The sequence below is a fragment of the Cloeon dipterum genome, chromosome 1, assembly GCF_949628265.1.
Source record: "Cloeon dipterum chromosome 1, ieCloDipt1.1, whole genome shotgun sequence".
Classification (NCBI taxonomy): Eukaryota; Metazoa; Arthropoda; class Insecta; order Ephemeroptera; family Baetidae; genus Cloeon; species Cloeon dipterum.
Genome location: NC_088786.1, coordinates 15,658,286 through 15,673,662, shown reverse-complemented (window position 1 = coordinate 15,673,662; position 15,377 = coordinate 15,658,286). Strand labels below are relative to the sequence as shown.

Below are 15,377 nucleotides of genomic sequence, written 5' to 3'. Positions count from 1 at the left end.
AGCATTATTTCATCATCGGGCGGGCAGCCACAGCTGAAATTACGTTTGATGTGGTGCAGGAATCGAACGCGCTGCAATTCGTGTGCGCATTCGTTTCGGCGTGACAGGCAGGTAATGGAAGCGCGCTGATCCCTCTAATCCTAATTACTGGAACACTTTGCCCGCGTTAATAATGCGCCCTATATGCATCCATTTGTCGGACAAATGCGCCTGACACACTCGCTCTCTTGTCAGCGGCGATGCACATGTGCGCGCCGGCGACTAGGTTGCATTCGCAGACGAGAGGTCATTACCGCGGCTAATTATAAACGCGGAAAAATGCCCGCGGCCGCCCACCATAACTCTCCAGAGTCGAAAAATGCAGTCACCGTCACTAATTCGAACACCGCTTTTTCGCTGCAATATGCGCGAAAAACATTTTCTGTACCATGCAATGCTGTGCAGTGGCGCAGGAAAACAAATTGTTTCGCCTCACCATGAAATTTAGTTCACAATCAGCTGAAGGCAAAATGGCTTTTACCTACAGTTCCTAATTCCCCTTAAATACTTGATTTTTTCATTCCAGTAAACGCCAAAACATTTTTTAACTTCGTTAAGTTACTACTTGTGGAATCGCGACTGGAAAAATTCTTCTTTCAAGTGTAAAATATACACTTCAAGTCACATGTTAAATGGTAATTTACCATTGAAATTAATTGCAGCTTCCCCAGTGAATAGCGAGCTGTTTATTTACTTATTGAAATAGGTTGCAACCAGCAGTCGGAGCTAGTTGAGTAGGAAATTTTTGTAGAAATGCGGAAAAATAAACAGCTTGTACCGAGAAAGCTTCCTTCAGTTTCAATGGAAAAGTTATAACACCCTTGTGTGCTTCTTTCCTTCGTTGGCATCTATACCTACAAACAAAAAATGATAATTTAAATTCTTGGTAAAAAGGTCATGGAGTTAACCTGGCCGTAGGGCTCACAATTAAATTTCACTTGATTTTGTCTAATTATTACAAATTGACGGATTTCTTATTTCCAAAATTTGGTGGCTTGGAAAATACAATTTCCAATGTGATATCGGGGGGTGCAGACTGTACATTTTCCAGGAGCCGGCAGCTTCATGCGGCCTGGAGCAGTAGTACGCGAGATACTCATATGGTCCGCATCAGGCACACAGTTGCCAAGTTTTTCACTCTCCTCACACTATGATCTTATCATTCAAGCATTTCATTAATGCGTGCAGCCGCCTGTGTACTAAGTGATGCTCGGCAAGTTGGCGCGATTACGAGCGATTTGAAAACTGAATAACTACCCTTTAGTACATAAAAAAAGAATTTTGCCGAAAACTCGGACTAAATGCAAAATGCCCACTTACTTCGCGTCGTCCGTAAATCGAACATGAATTACCGCCCGCAACGCAGGCCGCGAATGTGTCATTTTCACATCTCCGTGAGGCGCGCGCGGTGGAAAGCGCTGCAGGCGGCGAATGTATTTTCGAAGAAAAAAGCCGAGAGCATACCCTCGGGCAGGCAAAGCAGGCAGGCAGGCACTCTCTCAGCAGCTGTAATGTAAGTTAGCAGCCCCTGGTCTGAGTTAATTTTAGGCCCGAGTCAGATGCAGGGGTAAATTTAGAGCCAAGCACTGCTGTAAAATGTCCTCTGGCTCGCGCTCGCACGGCCCAACGCAAGCAGGCAAGGTACATGAAATATCACTGTCAAGCGGACCAACCGACTCTCTTCTCGCATCTGCCGGCCGCTGTCGCGGCCACCATGCAAATGAAACTAAATAAACGGCCCCTCCGAGCGAGTTGCTGCGCGCTGCTCTCGCCTGCCTGCATCGGGAGGATGTAATAATTCCTTAAGCGATAAGATGTGGAGCGGTTTCATTCGATCTCATTAGATTTGAATGGGTGCATTGTGTGTGAATTGTATGCCGGCAGTAATAAGCTGCTGCGATTTGTCTCTCGGTCACGCTTATTGTGCTGTTAGACGATTGTCGGTGGGTTGGCCGGCCGCACTCGCCCACGGCCTCAAAAATTGATTTCTTCGTCTTTCTTATTTTTTTATATAATAAAGAGCTTATTGATTTCTTCCTTGGATTTCTCCGATTTCTAGTAAAAAGGAAATGCTTCTGACGGTGGAATTTTCGAATCTGGCCAAGATTCTCATGATAGCTCAAGAAGGGCTAATAGGAAAACAACTAAAATTTAGTCAAGGAAGAGGTTTTTCCACATGATTCGATCTGAAAAGTATCAATTATATAGGTTTTAATTTTTTTGCGTAAGCTGTGACTAGAGAATTTTTAATTTAGATTGAAACTGCCCAGGTTGTAATCTTTATTCTCAATAATTGTGTAGACGAACTTTAAGATAATGCTAAAGACACAATTATTACCAGATTTTAATCATTGATCAGAGTTGCGGGTTTTTTCTTACCGGCTTTTTAATCCATTTTCTATAGCTTCGTGCACCCTTACAAACTGTTTTTTTTTTGCGTTGAGTTTATGTTAGAAGCAATTTTTAAGTCAAGAACAATAACCCTTGCGAATGCTGTGTTTCTTCATATGAGCACAGTATGTGGAAATCCACACATTTTGCTAAATTGTAGATATCTCATTATGCAACAATTTCAAATCCCCAGTTAATGAGAGCTCCTGGTGTGTTGCAAACAAAAGCAATCATGGTTTACAGCGGTGTGTTGTGCAGTGGAAGTTTCCAGCGAGTAAATGACCCCACGGTGTCGGCGAGGGTGTTACAGGCAAATTATTTGCACTAACGTTCGCCACAGTACAGCATTAAAACAGTGCGCGCGCTGCAAGAAGGAGGTTTGAGAGCGCAAAAATGCCGCTGCTGGAAACAATTTGCACTTTAATCGCACACCGGCAATAATTGCCCCTTGCCGATGTGGCTGTATTTTGTATATCGAAATGGATTCGAAACGAGCCCTCTCGAGCGCTGCTTGCATCCACTTACGGATTTGCGGCAGGGAAGGCCGCAATTCCGCCGGTGCTTTTCATTGCGCAGCCAATCGTAGGTTAACAACCCTTTTTGGACGCAAATTGAATTAATCCCAGGCATTAATCTGAATGGCCGCCCCGCAGCTTCTTTCGCGTCACTTGCGCCCAAGATAGCTCCATTCACGTGCCCTCGCTCGCTCTCTCTCTCTCTCCGTTTGCTCTGTACTTGATGGCGGAAACTCACTTAATGTTGATGAGATATATGGAAACGCTCCTGCAGCAAAATGCTACTGAACTCTACTTTGAACTTACAATATTGCTACGAGTCATTTTTCAAAATATCGGTATTTTAATCTATGAGCCACTTAAGTGTGAGATTAGTTGCAAAATTTATGAATGTTTTTTTTTAAATAGAAATTTTTATAAGCTTAGTAAATTAAGTTTTATAAAATCCCAAGATGGCGGAAAGGTTTCGATAAAAATACAGCACAAACCTAGAAAGGAATAGGTTTGATAGGATTATGTGTACTCTTTCTATTTTTAAAATAAACCCCTTATGCAAGCTAGGGATTTTTATATGGTAAAAACTATAGTTTCGCCTGAGTTAAACCTCTCGCAAATTCTAATAAGAATGACATAGTAAGGGGGGCAAAAACTATACAAGTTGCAGCAAAAAGAGTAATTTTTCAATAACTCAGTTTGCAGAGTTAATAAAACTTTCCAAATTAGAATTTATGTTAGATCAGCAGGGTAATTTTACCCCATACATCCCCACTTCTAAAAGAAATAACCAACTAACAAAAATATCATTAGGGCACAGAGGGAGAAATTATATAATATAATATGTAACAAAAATTGCATTTATTCTTGTATCATATATTATTGTGTTTTTACACGTACGATTTATTGCAGATGTGAAGAAATCTGTTTGATAAACTGCGCCACTTTTTTACGATTTCGCAGTTGAAATAACCATTTTTTTCACATGAAATCGTGTCTGTTAAATTTGATCCAATTTCATTAATTTTCAATTTGATTTTTTGCAATGCTGTGCTTGGATTTTATGAGATAAACTCTGATTCAGCTCAAATCACTGCGGATGACTACCATCTACCCCATAATTTGTACCATTATTTGCAACCTCGTGTGTTTCCCTAAACTTTGACATTATTTCTCAATGTTTCACTCATTGCTTTTTTTATTTTTCTCCTCTCCAAATCCGACTTTCTTTTCAATTTCACTGCTCTGTCGGAAACCTCTGAAGCAGGCGGCGTACTGGAAACAATTCGCCTCATGCAACGCGAAAGATCAACGGCAGGGTGAATGAAAAGTGGAAGAAACCAGCAATTTCATGCTCGGGCAAAATATCTTATTGTTAGGTACGGAGCGCGCGCGAGTGAGTCGTTTGCACAATCGCGTGAGCCATGCTAGACTTGTCAGCTGAAGGAAGGCAGGAAGGAAGGAAAGGAATGTTTTGGACGCAAAGGCGTGATTTAGAGCCGGCGGCTGGAGGAAGTCTCATTTTAAAAATCCAGCAGCCGCGCAGCCAGAAAATAATGCGGTGCGAATGCCCCAGTGGTGGTGCGCCGCATGTGTGTCGGGCTGCGTGCACATGTGTGCGCTGGCCCCGCGGGTGATGGGCACACAGCTGCATGCGTCTCCTCCAGAGAGTGCAAAAAACATCATGAATTCTTATCCCCCACTAGCGCGCGGATCAAATTAATTGGCGCGAGCACAGGAAATTGGAGATGAAAGCGAGAGAGAGAAAAATGTGCGCGCAAACAGCGTTTTACCTCCGACCGAGACATTTTTTCAGCTTTTTCGCCAAAGGAGGAGGTGAATGGCTGCCTCTTGTGAATCATCTGTTTGCTCGGCGAAAGCACTCCATTAATGGCGGCTTTTATCCGTTTGAAGAAGCGAATCATTCTGTTCGCAAATGAATTAGGAGGATCCTATCCGGCACAATCTCCAATCAAATTAAACTGCTCATTCCGATAATGAAAAAGAAAATTGAATTGATTAAATTCACCATTGCCAGAAAAGACTTGTTTGTCTTATTTTCGTAGAAAAATGCGGAGGAGGAAATTGCTTTCATAGCTCAGTTTGGCTTGGTTTGTTTCGATAATTATCAATTAATTATATTTAAGAGATGGTATAGAGAAGTCTTTTACCTAATCAGCAATCGCATTAACCAGATTACTTTTTCAACCCTCGTAGGTGCCAATAAACGAAATATTCTGGCCTTAAAGATTATTTTTTGCTAAATTGCTGGTCTCATATTTTTGGTCATGTTAGGTCAAACCAAACAATTAAACTAACAATCGATGCTAACCATTGGAGTAGGCGGTATGACGTTTCCTATTCTACTGTTGCTTTATCTTCTAGTTTGGAATATCGCTGCAGCAGCACATTTTTTAGTAACTTCTCACAATGAAACACAAATTTGAGTGTTGCAAAAATCAAAATCCAATCCTTTGTAGAAGGGTGGCTGGATTATGTACTTCAAAAGCGATATATCATTATGTCATATGTTTAGTAAAACTTTTAAATGAAATGCTAAAAAACTTCATGAAATATTCGGTCTCATTTGCATTTTAAACTTGATCAGGTTATAGCATTTAGTCACATTTACTGTTAAATCTACAATGTTTATTAAATAACCGTCAAAACAAATTGGTCAGATATTTTTGAAATCTATTGAACGAATAAACATGACTGCTCGAAATTTCCCTCCTCCTTATTGTGATCCAAATTTAAATTATCACCATTTCAACCCATCTGCTGAAGTGCTTCCAGTTCTAAAATTCATTGGGGCTGGAAAAAAAATCAATCAATGCGAGAGGCAGCTTTCAACACAAACCATTCTCTATCACCTCTTCTGCTCGAGAATAGATTTTAAAAATCACCTCCTCTTTGAACTCGGACGCTTTTGCCCGGAGGCAGTTGGCCCGCCTTATATAGTCATGTGCGTCTAAATTTACCAGCTTTGAAAAAACCAACGCCCTTCTAGGAATGTATTTATTTATAAATTGTCGAGTCCCTTGTTCGATCAGCCCTGCCCGTTAGTGGGATACCTCTGGTTCTGGCTCTGCGCGCTGCAGCCTCTTGTTCTCCATCCTGTCTGCGGAGACGCACATGCACGGCGGCGACGGCGCCTAATTTACGAGCCGCGCCGAGACACGCGTGCTGCGGGAGGGACACTCTTGCGCCTAACGACCGCACCTTCCGATTTCCCCGCGGAGTCTTGCTGCTCAGTTAGAGAAATTGATTTCCGAATATCCAAACGAGGCACGCACCAACACCGCGCTGGATGTTTGAGTAATTGCACACGAATCACCCGCATCGCGCTCTTGAAGCCGTGTTTTGTTAATTGTGCGCCTTGTCGGCTCGGGCAGCTCCAAAAGTAACTGACGAGCAACTGCTGTGATGAGTGCATCTTCGTGGAGCGAGCTGCCCGCAATGACGTCACCCTAGCGTCGCCCCTGACCCCCATTCATGGCCATGAATTGGCCCCTTAGTTTGCTAGCCAGTGCGTGCACTTTTTCGCCGGCCGAACGCGAACGCACGAGCATGGAGGGAGAGCAGAGAATTGCGCTCGGATAATTGGATGACTTCAGTTTGAAACAACGCTGAAATAGCTCCACTGGTAGAAGACTTTCGAGCCACACTTGAAATCATCTAAAACTGCATGCCAATAATGTTGCGAAGCCTTCCAAACACAAAATGGTGTATAAATAATGATAGTTCGTAAAATTCTCCCGATGATTTTTGAAATGGTTAATATATAGTTTATTTTCCAAACCTGATAATCTTAAAAAGAGAAATGTTGAAAATAGTTTATTTTAGTGGTTTTAATGCAAATTATACCAAAACAGCGAAACCACAGCTTTGTTTTGGATCGCACATTTTCTTTATTTCGTTGAATGTTCGATATAACTGTTGATAAGATTTTATTAGATATAAACATTTGGCTCGGTATATTTTAATAATTTACTTTTTGAAAGATTTTAATGATCACATTGAACAATAGCAAGGTATTGAATATTTTCATAAAAAGGGAAAAGTTGATGCACCAATTTTCATAGGTGTAAATTTTCGTTTAAGTTGTTTTTATTTAAGACTAATAATTGACATATATATTATGCTACGTCTAAAAATGATATTTTATCGGTGAGCAAATTTACAAGCTGATACAAGCATCCTATACTGGAATCCAAAACCAACTAAAAATAATCGTGTCAGTTTTGCATAAATGTCAAAATTTTCGCAATCGTTCCCAACCTGTCTGTTAAAAAGAGCGTATTGTACATATTATGTTATCAGTAACTTATGGAAGAATTTTAAATGATCCTAGATGATGTTTTTGCCTGAAATAATAATTATTATTGTGACAGAAAATAAGTGTGAGCTATAATGCTGAAATTAAGTGAAGCAATTATTTTTTTCTTATAACCATTTTTCTTTTTGCAATTTGACCTTGGGCTTTATAATTACCCTGCAAATTTAACTTTGCAAAATGCTAAAATACCTTCAGAACCAAGATATCAATAATGAAGTCCATATAACCTTTTTTGAAGATTTTATATGATAAGAAACTGTTGAAACGTATATAACATTAGACACTGCGCATAAATTAAGCGCCTTATGAGAATCCTGCAGCCACAAATAAAATGTATTTTACCTCCAGTTGCATTGAGCAACTCAAATAAAGTGCAAGATTCAGTTTTCCCTTATAAACAGAAATCTTATTGGATTGTGCAAGCGTCAAGACAAGCTAAGTGCGTGTGTGTGTGTTCATAAGTCGAGGGCTGCCAAGAGGCTTGTCAGCCGTATTAAAATATGAATGCAGAGCGAAAATGCGCGCTGACTGCGTGTACTAATGACTGGCGCGGCATTGCCGAGTGAATTGATGCCTCTCGTTTTTTTGTTTCGCGCTCTTAAAACAAGAGCTTAATGATGGCGGGCGTTTATTGAGGCAAAAGCGAGGATGACTGCACGTGTGCTGCTTTTTTTGTGCACGCCTGCTGCGACAGGCTAAAAATGTCACACGCGCAGCGCTGCTTAATAGTAGGAATTCGATATTAATGATCGCTTCCAGCGAGGCAGCCACGATGATTGAAACTCGTCTTTTCGAGATTAAAAATTCGCTTTATCTGCTTGTTTTGCAGTGCTATGAAAATTCTGCTGATGAAGCTGCCTCGCCCGTGGATCGTGGACGAGAAGAAGGACGACGGCTACACCGCGCTTCACTTGGCCGCCCTCAACAACCACGTCGAGGTCGCTGAACTGCTGGTCCTGGTGGGCAAAGCGGACCCCGACCTGCAGAACGTGAACCTCCAGACGGCCCTGCACCTCGCCGTCGAAAGACAACACACGCAGATCGTCAGGGTAAATTCAATCATGAATATGGAATTTGGAAGCTCTCTTTTTAGAAGCAAGCGTTTTTTTACGTAAATTTTGAAATTTTTGTATAGCAAGAATCCGCAAAATTGATGTGATAAAAACTCACGTTTGTTTGAGTTTTTATTATTTTTAGTAATTTTGAAATTTGTTTAAGCATGTTTAATTTTGAATTAAAATTATTATAATTAATTTTTTATTGATATAGTTCGAATTGCAAGATTTTAGAGTATGATGAAACATATTTTCTGTCGTAACCACATCTCCCTAGCGTCAATATAACTTGAGTTTCTGTCGATTTTCGTTTTTGGGAGGTTAATTTTCAAAACTAAACATCTCCGAAAGAATGATAATGGTCGGAATTCCATTGCATATAGCTCACCTCATACCACCCTTAAAAAACTACGTGAGTTTCGAAATGATAGCAAATTTACTCAGGCCAAAATAGCAAAAATATAATTTTCTTGGAAATCCTTTTTCACTTTATTCTAAACTCTTTTCATTTTCTTCCATACTTAATTAAAAATCTTTATTGAAACCATTAAAAAAACCTATAATGAACTATGAATCAAAAATTAGAATTTTAATACTGGGCGAAATTTTGTTGGGCTGCACAGAACAAGAGTAAAAATTGAATTTCAAATTAATTGAAACTTTTATAATTGTAAGTGAGCAACTCAATTCTTTTGACCATCTCCAATAGTTGTACTTAAACAGAACATGGATAGTAAAAAAATCAAATTCCAAAACAGCTTCTTGTGCGCGAGGGTGCAAATCTGAACATCCCCGACAAAGACGGAGACACGCCGCTCCACGAGGCACTGCGCCACCACACTCTGTCTCAGCTGCGACAACTACAGGACGTGCAGGATGTTGGAAAGGTATTTTGTATTAATTCGGCTGCTATACTCATGCACACTTTTCTAATGTTACTCTTACTTTTCCAGCTCCTCATGGGACTCGGCAGCCAAGGAGCAGATAAGAAATCGTCTGCCTCCATCGCTTGTTTCCTGGCTGCCAACGGGGCCGATCTCACCATCAAAAATAAAAAGGGCCAAACACCACTGGACCTTTGTCCGGATCCCAACCTTTGCCGCGCCCTAGCAAGGTGCCACAGGGAGAGGATGGTGCAGAACTCGGTCGGAGATGAGTTGTGGTCAGTTATTCTGTTAAAAAAATTTAACTTTGTCTATGTTCTTGCCTGCCTGTTATTTATAAGATTTAATGAAATCAAAAGAAGATATTTTCTGTCTTATTTTAGTGATGTAAGAATTTAAATTTTAAACAAAGTTGTAATTATTTTTCATGTCTTTTAATTTAAATATGTATTTATTTTGCAAGACTTGAAATTAAATTTCAGGGACTCTAGTGAAGGAGGAATGGAATCTTCAAACGCTGGTGAGCAGTTGGACGAGTGTCTTGTGTGCTCCGACATGAAGAGGGACTCCCTTTTCACGCCGTGCGGCCACGTCGCCTGCTGCACAGCCTGCTCTCCCAGGGTGAAAAAGTGTCTTGTGTGCAGAGAACCTGTCGTGACCAGGGTCAAGGTAGAAACTATCTCATTTTTCCCTTGCCAATCACGCTGAAAGATTTGTTAACACAACAGATTGAAGAGTGCGTCGTCTGCTCGGACAAGAAGGCTTCTGTGCTGTTCAGACCGTGCGGACACATGTGCGCTTGTGACTGTTGCGCTTCTTTGATGAAGAAGTGCGTGCAATGCAGATCTCAAATCGACCAAATGGTGCCCTTCATCGTTTGCTGCGGAGGAATCGGTAATATTTCTTTTAGACACGCGTAAATTTGTAGCTTAACAATCAGCTTTGATTTTATCGATTTTATTTTGAAACAGTTATTTTTCATCCTTCAACTCCATTAAAACCATTTTTTCCAATTTAGGATCAATATGTGACGTCATCAATGACCCAGAGGAAGAGATTCCTACGACGACTTGTAAGAAAAATACAAATCTAAAAATCCATTGCTCTCTTTCATTATTTTACTCCTTATTTCAGCTACAAGCGAAGTGGCACCCAACAACAACGCCACTAATAGCAACATTAATAGTAACATCAACAGCGTGAATTACCAGCCGCCTCTGATGAACAACGGCTCCCGCGACACAACCTCGAGCGCGGACATCCAAAAGCTGCAGCAGCAGCTGCAAGATATCAAAGAACAGGTGAGCCAATATCAGTTTGAATTATATCTGTGCGTGCTAATTGAGCGGATTTTGCAGACTATGTGTCCCGTGTGCCTGGACCGGTTGAAAAACATGATCTTCCTCTGCGGCCACGGAACCTGCCAAATGTGCGGAGACAAAATTGGAGAGTGCCCCATATGCAGAAAGACCGTGGAGAAAAGAATCTTGCTTTACTAGAGAACTCTATACATTTGCCTAAAGTAGAACATAAAGTAATTAATCTTGGCCACTGTGCCGAATCGGTTTGAAATTCCATTTATTAGCGCGTAGAACCAGATGTTTACCCTTTCATCAATATTATTAATAATGAAGAGCTGAAATCTCTCAAAATCTTCGCTTTTACAAACTCATTTCAATTATTGCTGCTTTATATACATGCGCAAAATTAGATTTTGGAATATATTATTCCTTGCGTGCCTCTGAATAGTGACAACTTGAGATATTAGAAAAATGAGACTATGCCTTTGTGTAACAGAAAGCACCCGATTATGAGCACTGACAACGTGTTGTTAAAGCCAAGCAGCAAGACTAGAAATTATTACTTAATATGCTATATCTTTATTACTTTTCGATTAGACAAAAATACGTGACACGCTTTTAAATATTGAATAGATTCAAACGATTGTTGCCTGATAATATACATATATATCATTTTCTTTTTTAAAAATCAATTTCACAATCAGAAATAAAAGCTAAATAGTCAAATGAACGTTTGTTATTGTCCACCCTTCTCAAGCTTCTTAAGCGCAATTCTGTCCAGTTTGTTCCCCTTGCTCTCAGGTAATTTATCCACAAACACCACTCCGCCGTGCAATTGTTTGCGTTCGATGAGACGATCGGCGACAAATTTGATGAGTTCTTCAGCAGTGCACGTGGCGTTCGGCTTCTTTCGCACAAAAGCTTTCGCCACGTTCGAGTTTGCTAAGTCAGGAATATCAATGACTCCAACTTCCAGCACGCCAGGGTGTTGTTTAATTACTGACTCAATTTCAGTTGGGGAGACCTATGACAAAGATTTCCTATTATTTTCAAAAATATTTTTTCTGTAAAATTTTTAGCTGGTTTAAAAAATGTAAATATTACCGCGAGTTTGACTTCAAAAATTGTCACGGTAGTTTTATTAGCAAGATGTTGAAATTAAAATACATATAATTTCACTCCATCTTTTGAGATTTAACTTTTCCACGACTTGGAAAGTTTTAAATTTGATTGCATGATCAGTATTGAAAGAATGAGCACAGAGATCCAACAAATCAGTGCTCAATCAACGATTTTATTTCTTTTGCTCAATTTCCTGATATTTTCAATAATTTCTGAATAAGACAATTTCCAATTCCATCTAGAATCGAGTATTTTCTTTTGTTTCAACATTTTTTAAATGCATTTAAAAATAATAAAGAATTACACACACACACAGGCTATTTACTGAATTTAAATTTAACAAATGGTTGCGCTCTGCGCGGAAATTAATTCAGGATGACCAGCTAATATTGAAAATAATTGAGGAAAAATTAAATAATGCGTTTTTGTACTGAACAGCGGTTATTTCGGCCTCGCAAGCCTCATCAGCAGTTAACCTCCAAAACAATATTCATGTCCACAATTTTAGCTGCAGACAATTCTGAATCTGCGATTGTCGAAAATATGCGGCCTTAAGCAGATTCAGAATTCTCTGCAGCCTAATACTGTGGTTATTGATTATATGAATTTTATTTTGGAAGCAAAGTACAGTTCAGGACAAGAACATGTTATTTAATGTTTTCCTCTTAGAATTTTCACTTCTTCTATTAGCAGAGCCATTCCTTCAATTTGATAAGAAATGCTGATTCAGAACGTTTAACAGCGATTTAATCTTTTATAGACAAAATCAAGGTCAATTCGTGATACAGTTTCTCATTTGCCACAGTCAACCCCAATCAAATGGACTTACCGACCACACTTGGTACTTGAAAAGGAATTTGGTTCTCTCCACAACGTAGATGTTGGAGTCTTCGTCAAAAAATCCGATGTCTCCAGTTTTGTAATAACCATCGTCGGTGAAATCATCCATCACAGGCTATAAATCAGATTTTCAAGCATGAGCCAATTAATTGGTGCAGAATAGGCCATTGTTATAACCTCGTTGCAGCCTTCGCGAAGGTAACCTTTCATCGTCATTGGAGATTTGACGCATATCTCGCCCCTCTTATTGGGCCCCTGAAATTCCCCGGTATCAACGTCGACAACTCGGGCAACCACATATGGCACCAGTTTTCCAGAAGAGACGCACATTTCTCCTATTTTTTTCTCTCCAATGAAATCGAATTAAATTTTCGCGCAAACAAACCTTGGTTCTCTCTCATGATTATTTTCTCTTTCGACAGCTTATTATTTGGAGTTTCGATTCTTGTGTTGGTAACGTTTATCAACTCTGTCATGCCGTACAGTTGGATTATCTCGACGTGCGGCAGTCTTTTGGCCATCAGCTCTGTGGTGGTTGCGTCCAGGACAGCTCCAGCTATAGTAATGCTTTCCAGGAAACTCAGATCGTACTGATCCAATTCATCACAACGCGCAAACCAGTTGCAAACGAACGGGTACATCAGCGTGTTAGCAGGCTGGAAATTTCCCAGTTGAAAATAAACTTTTGATCCAGACTTCAAACTACGAAATCTCTTTACTCTGTGTTCGGTCAATAAATCGAGGAATTTTTCCTTTTGGAATTTTCCAAGTTGGAAGATCGTGGTGCCGTAGGAGATGGAGCAGCAGGTGGCCATATAGCTGCCAATGGCGTAGTTGCTAGCCGGGGTCATGAAAGACAATCTGAACACGTCGATGGCCTCTGGATCAAATGCCAAGGATGTCAAGCTAAAGTGAGTGTGGCAAACGCCCTTTGGCAGGCCGGTGCTGGCGCTAGTGTTCGGTGCGCAAATTACGTCCTCCTTTGGCTTGATGTCTACTTTCTCAGGCATTGCTTTGATAGTAATAGCAACATGGAGATTAAAAAATAGCTCGAATAGGATAAAAACCATTGTACTTTGAACAATATATATATATTGCACAATTGGATTTCGAAAAAGGTACAAAGGTATATTGGCATCTTAAAACTTGAGAGTGATAAAAAGTCGTAAAAATTACTTCACATCGTTCACTCCTGAGATAACGCCACTCACCAGATCCATCATCCTCCAAAAGTGAATTTACGAGTGTTACGTCTGCTTCGCCAACGTCGTCGAAGGAAATCAGCTTTACTTCCCATGTTAGCAGTTGAATCGTTTTCTTAATGACAGGAAACGTTTCCTTGTCCACCAAAATGAACCGAGCTTGCGTCTCCCTCAACTGGCGAGCAAACTCCTCTTATAATTTAAATAAAAAAATTAATTACGAAAAACAAATCTAAATTACCAGTTTAATAAATACCTGGAGTCTCCGTTTGGAAACTGCCGCGCACGCCTCCACCAAGTCTCCACACGCCAAGTTGGACCAAATATAGGACGGCTGTCTCATAAGTCACGAAATACAGAAAATCTCTGTGTCCAAATCCCAGTCGCGTCAAGGCGCTTGCAACTCGCTTCGAGTCCGTTTCTATGTCCTTGAAGTAGACCTTCGCACCTGTGGTGGTGTCCACCTGACATTTAAAAGCAATAGCCTTAGCAGTGAAAGGGAAGCGAAATTAAAAATGTGCACAAACCACCCAAGGCCGGTTCGTTTTGTCGACTCCTTGGTCCTTTATTCGTTTTAGCAAAAAGTCGAAAATTGGGCATTCCGGTAAATTGCTAGGATCTCGCTCCAAAGGAGATTTGAAGATTATAGGCTCCGATGTCACTAGATAGCATTGAAAATAATCAAAATTGAAATAGATTTTTAACTATTTATTTATACAGCCGTAAAGAGAAAATATTATTTATCGGTTTGATGTTGATAGTGGTATTCACTTTTGAGATTAATTGTGTGGTTTTCAATCGCAAACCCGTAACACAGTGGCTGGCAGAACCGTCTAAATTTTGTTTTGCGTCGAGTGATTGGGTTGAAAGCAAAGTTTGAAACCGCTGTTTGGTCTTTATAAGGCCTCTGGTCCATTTTGACCTCATCCTGTAGAATTATTTTTTTTTACTTTCTAAGCAGCCACTGATCAATTGTACTGCTGACTGGCTAAAATCTTTAGGCTAATAATAAGTTAAAACTACTTTAACAAATATCGTCACAATTAATATTAGACAAAAAATATATTTTTTGTAACGAAAATTCTTTTTCCAAAAACTTTCAAGATATGATTATCGTCATTACATCACCTAAAACGCCTATCGTAACGAAGAACACAAAAGGATTGCTTACTGATTGTCTCTTTGTTAAAGCTAAGTTAATTTTGGTGTTATTAGCAGAAAAATTCTCTAATTTTAAAATACTATTTAAATTTTTTCAGAAAAAAATATAAACCTGGATAAATGAAATACTAACTTTTGAGATGGCTGAATATCGCTGCAAAATGTGCGCTTGGATTCACAATTGACAAACAAGAGCCATATTTTGCCAATGATGTTCTTTAAATATATAATTTTTGCGATAAGAAAAGGCCAACCCACTCTCACGTGATATCAAGTATCAAATTTGAAGCTAACATAATAATGCAGTAAGAATAGCAGAGAATTTCAGTGTTTGAAAAATTAAACTTTTGACTGTTTTAATTGGATATAATAATTATCAATTTACGTTTTACTTAGCTCTAAAAAATTCTTGAACATACATATGCGTTAAATTTTAATTGATGATTTATTAATTTTAACTATTATCAATATCAATGAACCCCATCTGCACAATTTAATTACGTAACATACATGTCTCGAGTTAAAATGGTTTTT

General features: G+C 39.6%; 2 protein-coding genes across 2 annotated transcripts in view; one reads left to right on the top strand and one right to left on the bottom strand.

Annotated features, from left to right (window-relative positions):
* mib1 (mind bomb 1) overlaps positions 1 to 11,244 on the top strand; it is a 133,979-nt gene extending 122,735 nt beyond the window's left edge. Inside the window, exons 12-19 of the mRNA XM_065475884.1 lie at positions 8,108 to 8,327; positions 9,092 to 9,220; positions 9,287 to 9,495; positions 9,700 to 9,886; positions 9,946 to 10,111; positions 10,236 to 10,289; positions 10,352 to 10,518; positions 10,576 to 11,244. Of these exons, the coding sequence (XP_065331956.1) occupies positions 8,108 to 8,327; positions 9,092 to 9,220; positions 9,287 to 9,495; positions 9,700 to 9,886; positions 9,946 to 10,111; positions 10,236 to 10,289; positions 10,352 to 10,518; positions 10,576 to 10,716 (1,273 nt within the window). The 3' untranslated portion in view covers positions 10,717 to 11,244. The remainder of the gene's footprint in view (positions 1 to 8,107; positions 8,328 to 9,091; positions 9,221 to 9,286; positions 9,496 to 9,699; positions 9,887 to 9,945; positions 10,112 to 10,235; positions 10,290 to 10,351; positions 10,519 to 10,575) is intronic.
* LOC135934272 (luciferin 4-monooxygenase-like) lies at positions 11,075 to 15,351 on the bottom strand. Its single transcript, XM_065475887.1, has 9 exons — positions 14,977 to 15,351; positions 14,210 to 14,343; positions 13,939 to 14,146; positions 13,692 to 13,874; positions 13,200 to 13,492; positions 12,866 to 13,136; positions 12,658 to 12,815; positions 12,470 to 12,595; positions 11,075 to 11,542 (listed from the first exon to the last, which is right to left on the bottom strand). Coding segments are annotated over exons 1-9 (1,662 nt in total). The 5' UTR covers positions 14,978 to 15,351; the 3' UTR covers positions 11,075 to 11,254.
* Between the last annotated feature and the right edge of the window lie 26 nt (positions 15,352 to 15,377).